Source organism: Serinus canaria, chromosome 1 (assembly GCF_022539315.1).
Source record: "Serinus canaria isolate serCan28SL12 chromosome 1, serCan2020, whole genome shotgun sequence".
In the NCBI taxonomy this organism is placed as follows: domain Eukaryota; kingdom Metazoa; phylum Chordata; class Aves; order Passeriformes; family Fringillidae; genus Serinus; species Serinus canaria.
The window spans coordinates 49,907,260-49,929,524 of NC_066313.1; the positions used below are offsets into that span (position 1 = coordinate 49,907,260).

At 38.1% G+C, this 22,265-nt stretch overlaps 1 protein-coding gene across 1 annotated transcript in view; it reads right to left on the bottom strand.

Moving 5' to 3' along the window:
* Positions 1-285: 285 nt before the first annotated feature.
* The window catches only part of TRPC4 (transient receptor potential cation channel subfamily C member 4), a 129,317-nt gene continuing 107,337 nt past the window's right edge, over positions 286-22,265 (bottom strand). Inside the window, exons 6-11 of the mRNA XM_009102902.4 lie at positions 15,469-15,782; positions 13,585-13,780; positions 11,769-11,963; positions 3,661-3,702; positions 1,798-1,887; positions 286-1,513 (exon numbers count right to left, since the gene is read on the bottom strand). Coding sequence (XP_009101150.3) covers positions 797-1,513; positions 1,798-1,887; positions 3,661-3,702; positions 11,769-11,963; positions 13,585-13,780; positions 15,469-15,782 — 1,554 coding nt within the window. The 3' untranslated portion in view covers positions 286-796. The remainder of the gene's footprint in view (positions 1,514-1,797; positions 1,888-3,660; positions 3,703-11,768; positions 11,964-13,584; positions 13,781-15,468; positions 15,783-22,265) is intronic.

The window sequence follows — 22,265 nt, forward strand, 5'->3', positions numbered from 1 at the left end:
AAAACAGATGGTTGAAGAAGCAGTAGCTGTGGTGATAAAGGCTTCTTGGAGAATAATCCATCATCAATTTTTAGTAAGCCACAGATATTTCTTTTCCTATAAGAAACATTTCTAGTCTTCAGAACTTGAAAATGCATTTCTAACAATGTATCAGGACAGTCACACTCCTCTTGCTGTGAGGAAAAGTTGTAATTAAATAATCAAATAGACCTATTTTTCATAATTTACAGGTATTCATATTCCTTCAATAAATAAAAGAATATAATTTATCTTCTGATTCTGTATAGATTTTGACACAAGTTTCTAGCTATTTAAGCAGATGATTCTAATAGCTTGACATGAATTATGCTGGCAGGAGCCACATATGATTATTATGGTGCACAGAATCTTTTAAGAACCTACAAAGTTAAATAAAAGTTTACAAGTCTCTGAAGCTACTTTTTATTTGCATAGAAAAATATTTATCATAGGAGTCAACTATCATATGAGAGAAATTTCATTTGTTGTAATTGAAAAAGATAGCTAAAAAGTTTCTGTGGGTTATTGCAACAGTACAAGAATACAAGATGCTTCCATTTATTAAAAAAATGTAAAACAAATCGTGAAAGCTGAAGCAGGCTACAAAACAGAAGGTCTTCATATTGTCTTTCTCTTGACTACTATGTTACAAGATCATGTGCCACAGTTGAGTACTATAAAGTGTAATTCTGCATTATCTAATATAATTCTTAAAACATCCCCCCCCAAAAGCACTATGCAAAATATATATATTTGTAAATGCTTCCTCCTGTAAGCATCACAACCTTGTTATCACATAGTCACCCTGAACAATTGTTTCCTGTTTCCCATCAGAGTCAATGCTGATGTCCAATGCCTTGCCCGGCTGATCCTGCGGAGCAGCAGGTTCTGAGCTCTGTAACTCCATCTTCTCTCTTTCTGAAGGACAAACACTTCCCTCTTCCTGTGAATCCAAAGACTCGCTGGTATTTCGTGACTCAGCTAACAGGCATTTTTTGCCAGGATTTCGGAAGTTTAATTCACAGTTCATGATCAATTCTCCCTCTTCCAGTTCATCAGTTTTCTCACATTGTTCTTCTGCCTGCTGACGGGAAACCTCCTCAGAAACGGTGTATATTTTATTTTTACTCTGCTCCACAGAGTTTGTTTTTGATCGTCTGTGAAACAACCCAAAATTTTTTATGTCTGTTACAAAATTCACACGCTTTTGTTTCTCCTGAGTGGACTCTGACACCATCATTGCTGAGCCATTGCTGACATTATGTCCTTCAGAGGCGATATTGGCTGATCGAGGGTGAATCATGGTTGTTATGTCAAAAAGGCTGAAGGGTTTCTTCTTTCCTTTCTTGTTTCCTTCACTCTCACTATTTTCTTCATTTTCTGACAGGGAGGCAGTGTCTTTGCTCATCTTTCCAGTCTGCAAATTAGACAGCTTGCTTCCTTTTAACAAACCCAGGACTTCAAAGCGAAAGCTGGAAATATCTTGTTTTAACTCCTAAAAAATTAGGAAAAAAGATGAAATGTCAGAACATCAAAGCTAATTTGAGTTTCTTTTTGAAATAAAAAGAGGAAAAAAAAAGGGAAAAAAAAGGGCTTATGTAGGGGTCAGTAATAAAATTTACTCTCTCGATGCTGGCATACTGGTTATCCTCAAGGTTGAAGATCTTGCTGTAGGAAGCAAGTTATATGCTAGCTGAATAACTGAGTGTAAGAAATATGCTTTGCAGTTTTAAAATATCTCACTAAATTACTAAAACACCTATAAAGATAAACACATACCTTAAAATTTTCTTCTGTCAATCCTTCTTCAGTTTTGGCATCTCTTATCATCGCTGCAACATACCTTTTAACCAGATTTCTCATAACTTCCTAAAAATAAAAAGTATTGTGTTAGCTTTCTTGGTATTAGTTAGTCAATGTACACTCACAGGCTCTGCTTGGGCTTTTTCATGCTTTAGGAACATGACAGAAACTATACAAACCTGTTTGAAAATTTGTTTTGCTATTTGATGGAAATTACTAATGCTTCTTATCCTGAGAAGGATATGTTGGGTTTGACCCAAGGGATGTTTAATGCCAGTAATATCCAGCCTGGCAGTGAGCAGTTGCTGATGCCTCATGAGGAGAGCAAGTCTGGTGTGGTTGTACAACTTTATTTCCAGCTATTCTCTCTCAAGCCTCCTGTGCTGTGAGACACAGTGACTCTCTGAACAAAAATGATAGTTCTAGGTTTAATTGGCTGTGACAGGTTTTCTTATGCATTTTGAACTACTATAAACTTTCAGCATTCAAAAATCCTCTGCCAATGAATTCCACAGTATGGAGTAAGATTCTATTTCAGGGTTTTATTTTTAACCTTCAATCTAGTAGCTTCCATTGCTGTCTTCTAAGAATTCTAGAAATTATTTAGGTTGAAATAAATACCTGGAGGCTGTCTGAGTCAGCTCAGGGCCATGCCCAGTCAGGTGCTGGATATCTCCACTGGTGGAGATACTGCAGCCTCCCTGAGCACCTTTTTCCAGTTCTTTACTACTCTCACTGTAAAGATAATTCTCCTTACCTTACAGAATTACCCTTCCTTCAAATTGTGTTCATTTTGATTTTTGCATTGTACCTTGAAGAAAAATCTGGCTCCTTCTCTCTAGCCACCCACCATGATATTTAGGCAGCAGTTATATTTCCTCCAACCTACTCCAGGCTGAAATCTGAGCTGTTTATATTATAGTCCTCTGACCATCTTGGGGCCCCCTTGCTGGGTCCCTTCCAGTTTGTTAACATCTCTCTTGCAGTGTGGGGACCAGACATGACATGCTGCTCTAGATAAAGTCCCACAAGTGAGGGCTGGAGGAGAAAAATCACTTCCCTCAAAAGGCTGCCTATGCAGCCTCGCTAATGCAGTGTAGTACATGTGTGGTGTTCAGTTTATGGCAAAATAAATAAGATAGATGGCAAACCACTGCTCTGTGCTCACCTTCCTCATGATTCTATAGATCCCTGTTGTACTTCCCACAGCTGCCTCTTCTTCAGGTTGGAAAAGTCCCAGCTTACCTACTTATTTCTCATACGGGATTCATTAACTAACAAGCCTACAGATCACACCTTCGTTAATTTTTACACGACAAAAATTCAAAATAAAGCTGAAAATTATTCATTGTGAAATAATAATCTAAAAAAAGTAGAAGCTGAAGAAGGAAGGATGAAAAAGAATTGCCTACATACAGGGGGATCTAGGCAGAGGGATATTAAGGAAGTTGTTTATGGGGGATTAAAGCTGGAGAGATGAAGAGCAGGTTCTGATGGAGCATGTACAGACAGTCCTGATGATTCCTGGCAGGCAGGAGTTTGCTTTAATTAAAGGCAATCCATGTTAAAATGGGCAAAATATTGGACAGCATTTTATTGCTCTAGAAAATATCCTTTTGCTCCAAAAAGAAGATAATTGCATTCTCAAATGATTTTGTTTGAACATCAAAAATACCAAACTTGTTTGCTGAAGAGGAAATAAGTACAGATTTTGTGGTTTTTTCCATTTATTTTCCTTTTCCATTTTCTCATGAAATTCTTCCGTATTTTTTTTTCCTCATGAAGACATTCTGAAGGCATAGAAAAACAATTGCCCAAAGCATAAACATAAGCCTGTACCTGGTATTGATGATGTCTCCTCAAATTGTCAGCTGCACGTCTCTGAAAAATAGAAAAGAATAAAAAAATATTAATCTCTGCGTGGAAATGAAAGATTTAAGTGTAGAAAACAGCAGGTCTGTGCATTATACAGTATCTAGCAAGCTGAGAGAAGAGGTTCAAAATCTGTTGAAAAATGACAGTGTTTGAAAAAAGCCTATCATTTGCTTTATAAAAAGGGGAAGGCTGCTGTGGGGAAGGCAAAGTGGATTTTCTACACTTTTGTCAAAAGGCTTTTATTCCTGCCTCAGCATGGATGTGGTGGGGTGGCCAGGCCACAGGGTGCAGAGTCCCAAGGTCAACGATCTGAGATGGAAGTGGAACAATGGATCATGTCACTCACTTGCACAGACTGAAGCATATTTTGCTGAGTTGAAAACAGCTTGACTCATGTCAAGGTACACAGTGAAAGAACAGGAGTCAATGGACATGAGTTACAGAAGGGAAACTCTGCATGGAAAATCATCAACAGGGTGGGATTTGTAAAGCCATGGTATAGGCAAGACACTTGCTATGGCTCCTGATGTCTCATTTAAGGTAAAGCTAATCAAAACCTGTACTATAAAATTGTGTTAATGAGAAAAGCTCCCCCTTAGTTCTCTGTTAAAAACACTTAGTCATAGAGAGGTCTATGGAAGAAAGAAACAGCTTTCAACACAGTATGGTGTTGATAAGGAGGGAGGGTAAAAGGGACAGTAACTCTGAAGAGGAGCAGCAAAAAGAAGTGTAGTAGGATGAAAGAATCACCCAGGTTTCAAGCAGGTGCATTAAATTAAACTGCCATACCTAAGGGCTGCCCAGGAAAAGATGGGCAAAAAAGGCCAGATTAATTTTTTCCCTTGACTTCCTTTTGTCCTCAATTGCTTAATGAGTAAGATATCCCCATCCTCTACAATAATTATTCCTAACTGGTGAAAGAAACACAGCTTTAATTTAGATTCTCATATCTGCTGCTGACAAGAAAATAATTTGTCTGACCACTGATTTTATCTCTGCAAAACAGAACACTTGACAGAAGCTTAAAGCAGGGGGAAAGGACATCCAAGGGACTTGTTAAAATTGACCTCAGTTGCACAGTAAGGCAGGCACAGCAAGTTATTTTATCTTTTTTTTTTTTTTTTTTTTTTTTTATTGAAAGAAATGATGAACCTTCTCCCCGTACTTGGAGTCAGTCAGTTTACACTTCAGGGTTGATTTCTTGTTTGCAATTAATTTGAGGGATGCAGTGGCTTTGTGGCTGAGCTAGCAAAAACTAATAGAAAGGTGGAAAATCATTATTTCCTAATCAGTCTGAAGAGCCACTGTGGGGTAGGGCTTTGTACATGAGATTGCTTTCTTCAGTGTTTTTCCAGATTGTGTTTCTCCATCTATGCCTCGTAAAAGAGAAAATGGCTATTCCTTGTGTTGAAGGAGGGAAGGATGGGCGAGCTTGCCATCACCAGGGCCGGAGGGGACAGGGCAGCCGTGGGAAGGCTCATACCCTCACAACGCCCGAATTTAGCCGGTTTTTAGAAAAACAGAAGTCAGCTTTCTTGCAGTTGGCCACACGGTGGAGATGTTTCATTCTGCCGAGACAGCACTCAGGGAGCCCACGGCTAAGAGAGCTCTCAACAACAGATCTGACTCACAGGTGAAGGGGAAAACAATTTAGGGTCTAATTGAAACACACTTCAGGTAAAGTGAATAACCCCTAAGTAAAAAAAAAAAAAAAAATTCCGATTCTTGTCTTGCACAATACTTCCTGCAGCTGCTATCTATTCTGTTTTATTTTACAGTGAAATGTGAAACAAATGCATAGGTTAAATTCTGTATCTGTAACAAGAGCTACCTAGATTCCATTTATCCTTTTTTTGAAGCCAATTTGGAAACTCCCAGAAACAGAGGCTGTGGCTTTTCCCCTTAATGTAATGCCAACAAGTACAATTTGGGATAAGTATGTGAAAAGATTTGTGCAATAATGTGCCAGAACAGTTCTACTGCACTTAATTGTTTTCACTCCATACCACCAAGAAGCTGAAAGAAAATTAATTTAATTGTATGTTTTCATGCACATCTACATACCTACTCCACTGGGCATTACACATAACCTATCAAATTTATTATCACCAAAACAGTTCCCCATCTCTCATTTAAATGTTTAGGTTCCATCTCTAGTTCCTAAACATCTTTTGCTTCCTTTTGAAAGCAGAATGAACCTTTGCCTAAACACATCTGAAAACCTGGCCATTCACTAGGAAAAAAAGTCATTAACATTCATATTGTCCTTATTTGGTTCTCAGCTGGCCTGCTTTTCTCTACTCAGTTATAGTCTAATTTATGGTTCAAAATTTGTTTCGAGTAACCATTGCTCTGTGTGCATGAAGAAGTTGAAAATTACGACTGGCAAAAGGATGAAAGTTTAATTTTACTAAAAATAGTAGCAGGGTGGGAAACTCGGTTAAGCATGTTGAATTCAACAATGAAATTGAGGGGGATGTTGTTGTCACTTTCCAAAAGGGGGCACTAACATCCTTTAGGAAGCTTTAATAGTAGCTCCACTAGCAGTGATAATTGTTCTGATCTTCCTGTTTATGCCACTGCCAGCAATTTACATTGTTTGGAAAAAAAAGATCTCTTTAGCAGTCAAAAATGTAATAAAATTGTATTACTTATTTTGACGTGTTTTATTAAAATGATATATTTTATAGTGCAGGAATATAAATCCAATCCCTGCACTTGACCTTAAACTGCTTAGTGATAAAGAAAATTGTCTGAAGTTGTGAGATATATTCCTCATCTTGACTAGAAGCATCACCTTTAAAGGATTAGAACTTATCTGTGTTGACAGAGAAGATTCTCCATGAAATGATTCTTGGCTATACAAGGAACACTCCAGATTATTGATTTCCACGCCAGATGGAAGGCATTATTTCTTTGCTCAACTTTCAAAAACAGACATTACAGAGCAAATAAAAAACATCTACACTGACTTAGAAATTGCATCATTTTCCACTAGGTGAAAAAAGAATAGGAGAAGGGAAAAGGATATTTTCCATGACAAATGATAATAAAATTGTGTAGGTTGCTCAGAAAATGGCTCAAAATTCTGTATAGCTAGAAAAGAGGCAACTGTTTATCTAAACATCAGATGCAAAAAAAAAAAAAAAATAGTGAAGCTACCCCTGGAAATCCTTTCAATTTACACTTCTGAAATACTTAAAATTATAGATGAAACACTTTTTTGGTGACTGATCAGATGTAAAGTAGAATGTAATTTGAGGAAAACAGTACCATTTATTCTGGTGGGACTAGGATTTCTTTTCCCATATATCTTTTTTTTTCTGAAATACAGATGGCCAACAGGATTAGCCATGACACACCCATAACCCTTGTGCAGTCAGGAAAACCTCAGCCTAATTAATAGAATTGTATTAATAATCTGGCTTTTGCAAAGGTAAGCTAACAAAATTAATAGAACTGATACAGATTTAGATATAGATGATATAGATATATGTAAAAAGCAGCACACAAGCATGCACTTATTTCAGAATTTTAAGTGCAGGAGGTAACTGATAATAGCTGCAGAAAATGCTGCATACCTGGGATATGTCAAAATGACAGAATAAAAAAATGTGCTGAACTCTGTGTGGTAGACGAGCTCTGTCTGATTCATAGCAGAGCTGAAATATCAGTAAATCACATGTTCCTTCCTGGCCTTCCTTCAGCTGAACTTCTGGTTAGAGAAGCTGCCCTCAGCATGGCTGGGCACCGTGTTGCTTTGGAGAAAAAGCCTCTCCCTTGAAAAACCTCCCCTTGACTTTACCACCCACTGCTTCAGCTGTCCCACTACAACAAAGAAGAGCCACAGAACTGACATCCAAGGAGATGTAAATTAATTGTCTTTTTTCAGAGGCACCTCACAATGCTACAGACCATGATACATGCTCTTGCCCATGACAGTTTTGTCATAAACACCAATGTAGATGACCCTCTCAAACAATGTCCTACCTATTTTTACTGGCATTTCTCTTCTTTCTGTGGGCCAGATAAATCATTTCACTAGAATGTGTGCTGTAAACTATCCTGACCCTCAGCCCTTTCTTTACATATACTGAACTCTCAACTGTACACATATGTAAATTTTGCAGTGGATTCTTGACACCTTTGATTTAATCCTTGACTCAGTCCTAGTTCATGATTCCTGGCTTTTTGTTACTGAGGACTTCTTGCAGAGATCATGCATAATCTTAGCCAGATCCTTCCCGTCTATTATCTATTTTGTATCCTCTAGCAGTGACTCACTCTTTGGATGCACATGACTGCTTTTTCTACTGGAAAACACCATAGTACGTCACTGCTGATTAGTGCTTCCTAATAGGAAAGTTAACATTTGGAGATTTCAGAACAGAATGTTTTGAAATCTGAGCTCTGCCTTGCAGACAATATGGCATCCATCCATCCATCTATCCATCCATATAGCCAATATAAGAAAATCATGTTATAGCACTTTTTTACTCTCCCAGACCTGGTTGTAGAGAAGGAGACAGAGTTTATAATGCAGGACCCAGTGAAAAGGAGTAGATCTCAACAAAGCTTATCTTGCAGCTGAGAGGCCAAAGTTATTACAGACTAGATACAACTGAGCTCAAGTCCTCTGAGATCCTTGAACAAAAGGCAAAGAAAACTCTTCATTACTTTTGGCTGAAAGGGCACAGAGGTGCTAAATTTAATTTGTGTTGTAGCTTGTTGGGACAATTGAAAAAGTTCTAGGAAATCAAGGCTGACCTGTGGGTATGGGAAGTTTGTCAGAACCAGAGAGAACTGATCTCCCTCAGGACAAACTATGAGATCACTGTGGTGTGCCCATTTGTTGACTGATGATTGAGCTCTTGGAGTATGTCCAGTTAACAGCACCTAACTGGTGGTTTGCATCCATCCAATGTGGAAATCAGAGCACAGAGTGCAGAGGCACATCTAACTCCATTTTGGAGCTTGGGTTTAAAAACTGGGTCTGGAAATAGTAAAATGTTCCAAATTCACATAAACCTAATGGGGCTTGTGTTATACTGAGGAATTAGCTGAAGAACTTTCTGGTTTTATGAGATGCCCATATGGTGGACTGAACCTGCCTGGTTAGCCACAGCCACTGACTTTTTTCAGGCAGCTGGAAGTGTGGTTGCCATGATGGCTCTGCTGGTAAGCTCTCTGCTTCAGAGGGGTTTCAGCTCTAATTCCACCTCAGAATCTACTCTGCAGGGGAAACCAGTGATGTATATGGCCCTACTGTCCCACATACTTTAGGGATTCCACTTTCAAATAATTAAAAAAATAATTACAGGAATCAACTAAAAATGTCCCACATCTCTCCCTCACTGATGTCCTCCATCCCAAACAGTTCAGTAATTAGTGGTTCACATTCAAATCCTAAGGAAGCTTGGTTCAGCTCCTTCTCTTCTGTTCTCCCAAGAGAGCACCTTAGCCCCTGCAGTATCTTAAAGATTTTGAGAAGGAAATTTGTTGTCACAGTTTTTATCCTTGGGGTAAATAATTAGTTATTAGTTATTAGTTAGTATTCTCCATTATTCAATGGAGAATAGAAGTAAATCTGGGTCTCCTCAGCCCAAGATATTTGCTTTAATTGGCACCTGCTCCTTTCTTCAAACAGAAATTTCATCCTGCAGCTGAAAAGTCTTTCCCAACAAAAGCTTATTTGAAAGTGAAATATATTAATTAAAAAGTTTGGTGTTTAGAGATTTTGGGGGATTTTAACTTAAAAACAAAAAGAAAATTCGATTTGGAAAAATTCTCAAGTAGCTTGGTTCATAGACTTCCTACCCTTTGACCCTTTGTTGCACCAGCTTTCCTAAATCTAAGATGTGGGTTTCTTGCAGGTGGTATTTGTGTACCCTAGCAGGAGGTAGGTGAGGAAGCAGACATGATCTTTCTGAATCCCCTTCCTCATCATGCCATTCAGCATAGGGCTGGGAGCACTCTGTATCTTTCTTTATTATTCCACTTGTCCAGGAATGAGTTTACTCCCAATCTGCAGTTTGAGAGGGTAAGAAAAAGGAAACATATTTCCTTATCCCAGATGGAAAGTCTGACAAGAAATATTGTCCTGAAAGTTTAGCTGGGCTGTATAAGGTTTTTCTGTATCTTTCTCAGTCAAGCAGAAATATTGTGTTAAGCAACCCTCTGCTCTACACTGGCATCATACCATTAATTTGAAATATCATTCTCTCAGTTTGCACTAGCTAATCATCCCTACCAAATGTTTAACAAATGCCTAGAAGCATTGCCCACTCTCCCACACACACAAGTACATCACTCTCTCTCTTGACTTTTTCTTTCTAACAACATCTCATAATTTCTCCTTCTGTTGGTCTCTGCATTTACTTTTTTCACTTCCTATATTACACAGAGATGTTTTACTCTTAAGATTATTCACCATTCATGCTAGTTAATGTTCTCTTTAAAATTTCTATATGAATCATTGTTAGTCTTTCTTAACTTAATGTTCTTTCAGTGTGTTTCTTGTCATCCATTCCTGGTTTGTTTCAATATCACCCTCCTGTTTATTAGATTTTTTTCCTGTCTGTTTCTTTCCAAATTTGACATCAAAATGAAACAGTTTTGCTTTCACAATTTAGATACTGGCCAACAATATCAGTATATTGCAATAAGCCTGATTTGAAGCTTTCTACAAAGAGGACAAAATCCATTTATCAGCATAGTAATTGTGAATTAGTTTTATATGCCACTTTTCCTCTTTTCCATGTATCTGTACATGCATGTGAACTTGTTCCTCCAAGGACTTCTAGAGATTAAACTGCATTCCAGGATATGACAGCAGAAAAGGTAGGAAAAAACTTATTACTCATTTATCAAGAAATAGGGAAGAAATACAAAGAAAAGGTTGATATAGTAACGGTCCGTCAAATAATTGTGTCAATCCCCCTGACTTCATTGAAATGGATGGAAGTTTTTTTTTTAAGAATCAATAGCACAAGGATCATACCCCTTTTTTTTCCCCCTTACTCACACTTGACTCCCATACTCCCACTTAATGCTCTGCTGAGTCTTGAAACATTTATATTCATCAAATCTCTATGGTATAGAGAAAATGACATTATCCACATCTTATCCCAAACAGTATGCTTCATGTTAGAGCTGGCTAAATTCAGTCTAGTTATTGAGGTACTGACTCGCTCATGGGAAATGAAGAAAACATCACTAGAGAGAATGAGCTGTTGATGGGTTAGGATGGTGCCTGAATATTTCCACTGACATTATAGAAAAAGTGTGTCGCTGACTGAGGTATCTCGAGTAGATAAAGTCAGGAGAGAAAAGTTCAAATCTGCTTTACCCACAGCATCTACCAGAGAGAGTAAGTAGCTGAGATATTACACAGGCATCTGCTGAACCCAGGTGCAGAACTATTCATGGTCGCCTTGTGTGTCTTTTCCCCTCTTTTTTTTTTCCCTAGAAATGTCACTGCTAATCAGTAGTATCAGAATGTAATATGATTTCAGAATGGGATTCTGAAATTGCTCTACCTTTAAATTCAAGAAAACAAGTCCAAGTAAATGCCGTCACCTTTGAAAAAAATTTTTAATGGGAACAGCTTTTGGTAAAAATGCTTTTATGGCAAACTCATTTCATTCCATGTAGAGAGACAGAGACACAGAGAATATCCCATGATGAATACTTCATACATGAGTCTCTGGTTCATGATATTCAATTATACCTGAACTGTGACACTTGAACTAGGGATTAGCAACCAACAATTCTGACACTGACAGGCAAGTATACACATTTGATCTCCTGCATTTTTTTATTGCTCTTAATCTTTCTTGAACTATCTGTAGATGAAGCACAGTCATGGTTCATACTGTTCATTGTACAGGGATATGATGATACTTTCTCTTCAAATACATTGACATGAATGTAAAAAGTAAACATCCTCTGCTAGCATTATTGTCTAACTGACATGCACATTATTTGACAGGTCAGACACTCTATAAAGCTGAGAAAAAGTCATCTATATAGCAAAGAGGAGGACTACAGGCAGAGTAAACCGCACAACTTACCCCTATTGTTCCAAAACTTTCAGGCTTTCTTCTAATTTTTTTCTTGCAAAGGTGTCTCCATAACCATTTGATCAGATACCACAAAGACTTTGGGCTTGGTATGACATTAAAAGGAGTGGGCAGAGTTCCTCCTTCCTCAAAGTAACTCATCCAGAGTTTTGTTCGAGCAAACTTCCACTCAATGTCTGCATGATCCTGCACACAAGAAATACATCATCAACATAGATATTGCTGCAATAAGGAAGCAAAATAAACCTCTACAACAATCTGAAAAAACTAAAGCTAGAGCAACCTTGAAATCCTAATGAATTGTCTTTTTTAAATGCTGCCATCTTTTGACAGTATGTCTTTAACACAAAGCAAAGCTAAGCTGCTTTACCTCAGTACGATGTTCAATATGTAAAGTATGTATCTCTTATAAGCACTTCTTTCCCTGTTACAAGCTGTTAAATTATTTAAAGTCTCTCAAAAACCAGAAAATGTAATTACAAGCAGAGAAATACTACATTTCTGGAAGAAATGTTTTGTTGTAATAGCAGCTCACCATTATTCCACATAGATCAGTCTAATTATGCTGCTCTGCAGCAGCAGCAACAAGTCAGCAAGGCTCATGCATTTTCTTATAAATTACCCGTCCCCAAAATTCACAAATAGGTTATCCAACAAATCGTGAGGCTATTAAAACTATTGAGTCAAGTATCTTTTTTTTTCCCACTACTTCAGAATTCTGTATTTGGGATAGGTTGGGGGGTGTGTTTTGTATTTTTATTTGAAATTTTATTTCTTTTGGAACCTAAATAGCATTGCATAACTCTGAAATTTTTGGGAAAATGAAAGCTAAAGGCCATGGAAAGATGTCTAAATCCTAGCAGCTGAATAATAAGTTTAGATCACTAATGTTAGATTTGGATAGCCAAGAACCTCAGCTACAGGTCTAGTCCTGGCCATACAGTAACAATTGCAACAATTTAGAACTTGTAGCAGGAAAAGTAAGCACCAAGTTTTGGTGAGTGGTACTATGTTGTGATACGGTTCACCAGACTCTGACAGCTAGAGTTATACAAACACAGGTGGTCAGTTTTTCTTTTGTAATTTCCAGACTGGAAAAAAGGCATATTCATAATCTTAAGACTGTGAAGCTTTCTTTTGTTTGCTTTCTGCATGATCATATTTGAATTATCATATGATGAATCAGTGTTTATTTCTCTTAGTCTCCTTAATAGACAGTTTAGAAATAAAACTACGCCAATAGCTCTGGTAATGACAAAGACAGTTTTCATTGAAGGAGGAAACAGGACACTGTTGAATGAGAAGACATGACCTTTTGTTTGAATAGGAAATGTCCTTGGAACTTGGGCACCCAATTTCTGTTAACTGTATATCCATGTCAGATAAAAAAAAAATAGCAGTCTTTCAAATGCTAATAAATGTAATGTATTAAAATGAAGCAGCAACAGAACAATCCTGGGCAGTCTTTTTCTAAGAAGAGGTCCTGCACAGTGCAGCCTGGGCAGGGCTGTAGCCCATCACTTGCCAGAAGCATCAGGACACCCTCCTCAACCTACAAGCTGGCTTCTTCACCTCTTCCCTGTTTGGGTTTGCAGGGAAATTTAGTGCTGAGGGGAAATTTTACTCTACCCAATCCAACTTGGATCTGGTTTCTTCGTCCTTCCAGAACAGTGCAAAAGAATCAGAGTAAATTGCAATATTTGCCCCAATGTCCTGCCTGTGAAGTGTTTTACTGCCAGAAATATTGAATGCAGGAACAGAGAGAAGGTATGTACTATAAATGATCTAAAAATAAGAAACAACTTACAGCAATGAGTTGGTAAGAGTTATTCATCATGGCTATTAGCATGTTGAGTAGAACAACCAGAGATATTACATTATAGGTACCAAACATGGTGGCTCCAACAAATTCAGTGAATTCATGCCTCGCTTTCACGTTGGTCACGTAGAGATTGATGAGTCCAAATATAGACCAGAATAATGACTGCAGTGTTTCAAATAACCTGAAAAACAAAAGCCAGAAGGAATAGCTGTATAACAACTAAACATTTAGTTTTCAGATTGTTCAGTTCCTCCCAAAACACACAAAAGTTCTTGACTTGACTGAGATGAAGGACCCTTACCCCAATACAGCCAACATAGAGGGAATCTCTTTCTCGTGAAACAATGGCCTAGCCTTTCAAATCTGGGCCTCTAGATATACAATACAGGATCTATAAATGAGCCTGCATGCAAAAGGCTGATTTTGTTCAAACTTCAGAGAGATAAATATAGTTTCAGAGATGTTATGTTGGACACCTTCTTTTGAAGTTCTTTGACCCTTTGCTTTAACTATAAGAGGTAGAATAAGGATCCAAAAGTAATTTAAGTACAATTGTAAGAGTAATGATTGTGTCTTGCTAGGATGTTGTAAGAAGTAAGGTATCCTCACATTATGCAATTCTGATTTGTTGAGAGCCACTGAGATAAAAGGAGCTGAATAATTAGAAAGGCATTATTATCATTAGCGTATGTTTGATTTTATAAAGAAGGGAAACACAAAAAAGAAAAGCATGCTGCTATCAAAAAAAACTTGTGTTTTTATACCCAAAGCATATGATACTCCCCTAGAGAAATTTGTACTACATTTAGGAAGCTAGTCACAATGATGAACTTTAAAAAATAATCCTCTGCAGCTAGATACATTGAGAAATTTTCCTTTTATTCTGTGTTCAGCTACACTGTAGTGTTATAAGAATAGTCCTGGTTAGATTGCTCCTTGAAAGTATGGAGCACATAAAGCATCACACTTTGCCATGACATCAGCTTCTGACACTGGTACCAGTACTCCCCACTATTTCTCTGATAAATATTGCCTCTCTCAATGCTGAGTTCTGAAAAATTTCTGTGTCGTTTTCTATTCAGATCACATAAAATTTAGACCTGCATAGGTGTTATTAATATACAGCATAAATATGCTGTGCCTGAGAAAAGTTACTTGATTAAGATGATATAAAGACTACTATTTTTATAAAGTTATTTCCTCTAAGAAGGAAGCCATAGGTAATAAATATATTTTTTAAAAAAGCCTAGATATACAGAAGTTAACAGGGAACGCACATTTATAGCAGGAGTTTGATGCAGGTTGAAAGGTGAAAGACAAGAGAATTAGTGTTCATTTGGCAGTGTTTTGGTACTACAGATGAACTAAAAACTATAATGAAGAAGAATTGATTTTAAAGTGAAGGAAAAGAAACAGTTTATTATAGAAATTAGAAATTTGATTGTTTGGAGCAGAGTCACATATGATATGCCTATCATATTTGCAAGGAATCTTCATGTTTTAGAACACCAGACTTATTTAATGCCCTCAAGTAGACACGGAAGAAATGCAGCAAGGTCTGAACTGGTGACCTTATGCAACTTCTAATCTCATTTATCTTCCTCTTTTCTCTATTTTACTTCATATCTTTTGAGATATCTTGAATTGTAGAGACTTCACTGTGGTATGAGGTGAATATTATTAGAGGTTTTTTTTTATTTTTAATTTTTTTTTTTTAATGTTATTTTTTTATTTTTAGATAACATTAGATGTGTTTGTCAGGACACCACTGTAATACCAACAGAAAACAGAGGTTCTTTTCTGTAAACAGCATCTAAGTGATTAAAATATTTGGGGAGAGGGGGAGGATAGAAATTAATAGCTACTTACGTTGAAAATGCATTATTCTGCTTTTCACATCGTATCCCTTTGCAGTTGCCAGGTTCATTTGTCTCATAGTAGAAGTACAGCTGGTTCAATCCATTTGCAAAAGCAAGCAGCACAAGGCAGTAGATGAAGAGAAACTTCAAAATGTCCAGCAGCATTCTCCCTAGAGATATCTGCAGAGGTCCCAGGTGAGAATTCGCAGTGAATAACGAGATCAAGCGCAGGGAGCTAAAGATGTTTGCGATGGCAAACAGGGCCTCAGCCACCAGGGTTGGATGCCACATGTCCCAGCTCTCCCGTGGAACTAACCCACTGTACTGAAAACAAGCAGAAGGGAAGAAATTACTCCTCTATTTTGATGCATAAACAAGCATGTCAGTTTCTTCATAAGCTGCTCAATTAATTTGCAGATATCACAATAAATTTTCACAGTAGCGAACATTTTCGCAATTTAAAAATTCTGACACTGCAAAAGGAACAGTTTTGAGCACCTTGCTTTTTAGAATTATAGAAATTTCCAGCTGTACCAGCAGGTAAATTATTTCTTTGAAGGAATGTGCAGGGCTGACAGTGGTGGATAGAAACCCACAAAAGCTCTGGCAAGTAGGAAGACTACATTCAATCACCAAGTAAGTGTATCAATCAATTAATCACTAATACTGGACCAATGATGAAAAAGATGTTTATTAATGAACCATGGCAAACTGCCTATGTGTCTCATTATCAAAGACTCTGACCCCTGAAACTGTGACTTCTGTTCATGCTCTACCAAAAAAAAAATTCTCGAAGATGAAAGATATTTGAACTGATTATTACCTACTATAGCAGACTCATTATTATTTATTTGGTCTCACTAATTTGTTTTATAGAACATATCAGATGAGAGAATCTATGCTAGGAAGCTCTCTAAAAAGAGGAGAATAGAATAGAATAGAATAGAATAGAATAGAATAGAATAGAATAGAATAGAATAGAATAGAATAGAATAGAATAGAATAGAAAGCAGATTTCAAAGGGGGACTATGGTGTTTTCTGTATTGACCTAGTCTAGACCACACACATGCACCTTCAGAGCAGCTGGGCATGCCCTGAGCAGCGAGGAAAGGGACTCCATGTGTCACTGGGGCCAGATGACACTGCATAAACAGGCATCACAGCATTTCACCACACTCACCCTGCAAAGAAGGTGATCACTGTCAGAGTGAGTGGCTCAGAAACACCTGAGCAACACATGTTAAGTCTGTAGGACCTGATCAGATGCATCCCAGAATCCTAAAGAAACTGGTTGATGTTGTTTCGAAGTCACTCTCCCTCATATTTGAAAAGTTCTGTCAGTCAGGTGAAGTTCTCAGTGACTGGAAAGAGGAAAACATTGCACCCATTTTTAAAAAGGGGAGAAATTAAAACCTTGGGAATAGCCAACCTGTCAGCCTCCTCTCTGTGCCTGGGAAGGACACGGAGCAGATCCTCCCAGAAGCTGTGCTAAGGCACATGGAGGGCAGAGACACGATTTGAAGCACCAGCACAATTTCACTGAGGGAAATTCCTTCCTGACCAACCAAGTGGTGCTCTATGATGGAGCGACGACATCAGTGGGCAAGGGCAGGGTTGCAGATGTCATTTGTCTGGACTTGTGTAAGGCTTTTGACATCACTCCTTGCAACAACCTTCTCTCTAAAGTGGTGAGAGATGGATTTGATAGGTGGACTGTTCAGTGGATAAAGAATGGGCAGGATGAATGCATCTATAGAGAGATGATCAACAGCTTGATATCCAAATGGACCTCAGTGACAAGTAGCATCCCTCAGGGATCTGTACCGAGACTGGGACTGTGTAACATCTTCATTAATGACACAGACCAAGGCATTGAGTGCACACTCAGCATGTCCTCAGATGAGACCAAGCTGAGTGGTTCACATACCTGAAGGACAGGATGCCATCCAGAGGGACCAGGACAAGTTCAAGAAGTGATCCCATGGGAATACCATGGGGTTTAACAAGACCATGTGAAAGGCACTGCACCCGGCTCAGGGCAGCTTCCAGTACCAAGACAGTCTGGGGAGTGAAAGGATTCGGAGGAGATGGAGTTGAGGTACCGGCCGATGAATGCTCACAGCCCAGAAACCCAGCCCTATCCTGGGCTACACAAGAAGTGGGATCAGAAGGCCAAGGGAGAGGTTTCTGTCCCTCTACTCCACTCTGGTGAGACTCCACCCGGAGTGCTCTATCCAACTCCAGCATCCTCCATATAGGAAAGACATGGACTGTTGGAGCTGGTCCAGAGGCATACAGTAAAAATGGTCACAAAGCTGCAGTACCTCTCTTCTGAGGAAAGGCTGAGAGTTGGGGCTGTTCAGTGTGGAGAAAAGGTGACTTTGGGGAGATCTTGTGGCCTTCCAGTACCTAAAAGGGCCTCATAGCAAAGATGGAGAGAGACTTTTTACTAGGGCCTGTAGCAATAGTAATGAGCTAACGGTTTTAAACTGAAAGAGGGTAGATTTGGACTAAATATAAGGAAGAAACTTTTTATGATGAGGGTGGTGAAACACTGGAACAGGTTGTCCAGAGAGGTGGTAGATAACCCATTCCTGGAACATGCAAGATCAGGCTGGATGAGGCTCTGAGCAGCCTGATCCAGTTGAAGATGTTCGTGCTTATTGCAGAGACACTGGACTACATGACCTTTAAAGGTCCTTCCAACCCATTCCATCTTATGATTCTGTGATTCTATGATCCAAACTGTGAAGGGGAACTGGGCATTGTTTTGGACACTAACAGCTGGCACAGGCTCCACACCAGGGTTTCTCTAACCAAATGGTGTGCATGTGAAATTGTCCCAGTGCCTGACAGCAATCCCTGGCACAATGCCATTTACTCATATACAAGCAGCCACAGCAGCTGACAGGTTTGGATTTGGGGATGAGAACTGAAAAACTGAGAAACAGCCCAATAAAGAATTAAGAATTACTCAGCCTTACATTTAGTTCACCTGTGATATTTTTTCTCAACAGAGCAGTGAATTAAATCTAGACCTGCTGGAATCATAGATCAGTACTCTCTTCATTAGACTATCCTCTCCCTAATGATTATGCTCATCTACCCCATCCACTATGGCTCTTTAATCCAGTTCTGATTGATTCAAGGTCAGTGATGAAAAACAGGCAGTATAAAATAGAATTTAGTTACTGGAGACAACACCTAAGAGATAAAACAAGAATAAAAAGCAGAATAAATTATTTTTAGTGTTTTTGAGAAGAGAGAGATGAAAACTCCTCATCATGATTCCTATAATGGAATAATATTTTACTGCACATTACTGCAAATTTTCATGGCACGTTATTACCCTCACAGCTGAAAACTTGCACCTTTTAAATAACTAGGAATAATTGTCTGTACAAGCAAAGGTTGGTCCTGGACAGTGCAGTAGAAACTCAGATAAGGGAAAAGTACAAAAGGTGTCTTGGGGCAGTAAAGTAAAATACAGTCATGGAGAAATGTAAAGAAAATTCATGGAACTGGGAAGAGATGGAGTTTTTGGTAGAGAATCAAAAGCATCGAACTGCAGACATATTTTAGGTGAGGGCAAGTAGTGGCAGATTCCAGGGAAGTTACAGATGTGGGGGAGTTGGGAGAAATCTAAGAAAATACCCTTCTGAGAAACACCTGGAACGACAGGACACTGAACAAGTATAGCACATGACATACCAAGGCAAGAAGGATCAAGTTTAACAAATCAGGTGTGGATAGCCATACCTGCACTCTGCCACCTACTCTTACAGTCAGCCAAGAGAAAGCAGAATTTCCAGAGTAGTGGGAAAGCAAATATCCCACACAGGTGAGTTGCTCTTTAACGTGCTCATTTTCTCCTCAGTGATTGCTGGGGAAGGGGATAGACTGTCTTACAGCTGTAGTCTGGCAAGATGTCTCCAATGTCACATTTTCTATTTGTTAAAGGGAAATCACAGCTGTGATATTTAAGCATAACTGACTCTTCTTTCTTTGGGCCCAAGTGCTTCCTGCATGTTTGGATAGAATTCAAGAGGTGTCACCATTGTAAGCAGAGAGTGATGGCTGTTATTTCAGTGTTGAAGAAACATAATTTAAAAGACTGTAAATACTTGGCAGAAAAAAGTGAGAAAGGTGAAGGCCTGAGAGATAAGTTTGGAAATTGTCTGAGAAATATACTAACTGCAAGAAGACAGCAAACAATATAAAGAAAATAATGAGTATGAGAGGTCTCTAACAACAAACCCACATTGATTATGGTTTGTTTGTTGTTTGTTATTATCCTCTGCTAACCAGAGCAGAGGATGCTGAAAAGGAATCTAGAAATATTAAAAAAACCCTACAGAAAAAAGCAGCTTTCATGTGAAAAGGAAAATACAGAGGAGTAGCAAAAAGACTAGGTATACTAAACCAGGAACAGTGAAAAAGAATTAAAAATGTAAAAATGTATCTTAGAGTCAAACCACGTAAAATTGATTTTTTTCTCTCACTCATGTTTGTTGATGTCCTGTTCTACACAGGATAAATAAATTAATATTGTTCTAAAGAGTGGAAAATGGTAAGAGAAAACAGCAACACTGTATTTGCTGTAAATCATGATGTTGAAACTCTGCAGTCCTCCATCTGGTGACCCTGATGAATTTCTGTCCCCCCTGGAAATGCAAACACAACCTTTTGACATGTAACAAAGCCAATCATCACTTAATTTGATTAAATAACACCCATTACTGGCTCTGTGGTTAAAGGAAATTTACATAGCACATCAATGGAAAATTAGGAAGAGCAGCAAACAAATTGAGCAGCATATAAACAGTAGAGTTTCAAGGTAAATATATGATGCTTTTGCAATGTCAGCCAGGGAATACAAGGCAAATAATCCCTGATCCTTAGTCAAAGGAATTAAAATGCAAATTCAACATCTGAACCATTTGTGATTAAAAAAAAAGCTGAATGATCACTGTTTTCCCATTAAAACAAAAGACATGAACTCTTGATCTCTTGGAAGCACCACGGGAGATCAAACAGTCATGTAGAACAGGCTACCTGAATGTTTAATGGGCAGCTGGACCTCAGTCCAAGATGACCCCCTTGTTTCTGGTCACAAAGAGACGAGTTACATCATATCTATTTCAGGAAAAGTACTTAAATACTTTCCTGAAAAGTCATATGCAAATGTGAACTCTTCCTATTTTAAAATGTATGCACCAATCTTTGCATTCATTATGTGGAATTTTAAAGCAGCAGTAGGAAGGGGGGCAGGGGGATGGCCTAGCAGAGAGCTTTAGAATGGTAATTACACTGAGGAATAAGGTCCATAATTTCTCAGGGGTGGAGAGGTATTAATCTGCCTGTGTGAATGGACATTTAGTCTGTGAATCTGATAAAAAACCAATCAAAACAATTTTACAATGCAAACAGGTAAGAATATATTGGCTTCTGCAGAACTGGTGGCAGGAGAGATAAATAATCTTATTTACTCCTGAAAAAAGTAGACCTGACACAGTGATCATTAAGCCAGTAAATGTTGAGATAAATAATGTACTTCAGCTACTTTTGAGAGTTCTTGCCCTGAATAGGAATTTGTTTCCCTACTAGATCTTCACATCAGTGGCCGAGGCACATCATCAGCAATATGAGATTGTATGTGATTTTTAGCAGAATTGGAAATAAGCAGCACTAGGTCCAATGCTCAGGTTTAACAAGTATTTAAGAGAAAGCAAGAAGATTCTGCACACTTGTTGGCACTACATGTAACTTTACACATCAAAACAAAATACATTATATTCAAAAAACATAAAAGGAACCATTTTTTCTTAGCGCACCTAAAAGCCCTCCATAAAAACAAATGTGTTGCTTAAAATCTGTTGTCTTCTCCTTTAAAAAAAATGTAACAATGTACTATAGATTATTATATTTTTATGGAGGAGAGATAATTTTCAATGGATATACTGTATAATTTAGGAAGACCTAACATGTTGATACAGAGAAAATAAACCATAGGCCATTGAAAATTATAAGATGTCCTTGTTTTATTTGAGTACTGGAAATGAAACCAGTTACTTTGAGTTATCTTAGCAGTTTTCTCATCCTGAAATTAAGTGCTTTGGTGAATTTTACAGTACATTACCCCATCAGCTACTCTAGATAATATCCATCTACTTAACTACTACATCAGTAAGAGCCTTAATTGGGCAATAAACACTATATTTTACTCTAGGAATATTTATCACACAGGAGAGTAGCATGGAGACACTCCTAATTTTATTCAAGGGAGTTGGTTAAAATGTTTCCTTGGGTGGCTGGAACTGATCCATAGAAGATAGAAAAAATCTAAGAGCTGACCTTATATGTTTGGTTCAATAAAGACAGAAGAGCTGTAACTTAGAAAGACCTGACTCACAATGCTTAGGAAAAGAAAATTAAAGCTTTACATTAAAACATACTGGTTACATATGGCATCCTCTAAATCTCATCTAGCATAGTGGCAAGGAACTCTGTTAAAGGCATTTTAAGGAACGTGGCAGGGTATTAAATCACACTTCTATTCCTCTGTTCATTACTTCATCATGTGTTTCAGTTGACTAGCACAGATTTTGTAAGCACTGTATTCATTATGATTAAAATGTGCACACTAATTTGGAGAGTAATGGATGCACATTATCCCAGATACTGTCACCTTGGAATCTGATTACTGTAACCAGAAGCCATTTCGCAGATGAAAGGATTATAATGTCTTCTAACCAATATTATGCTGAAGTGAATAACTGGCCATCTCCAATGCTTTGGAAACATCT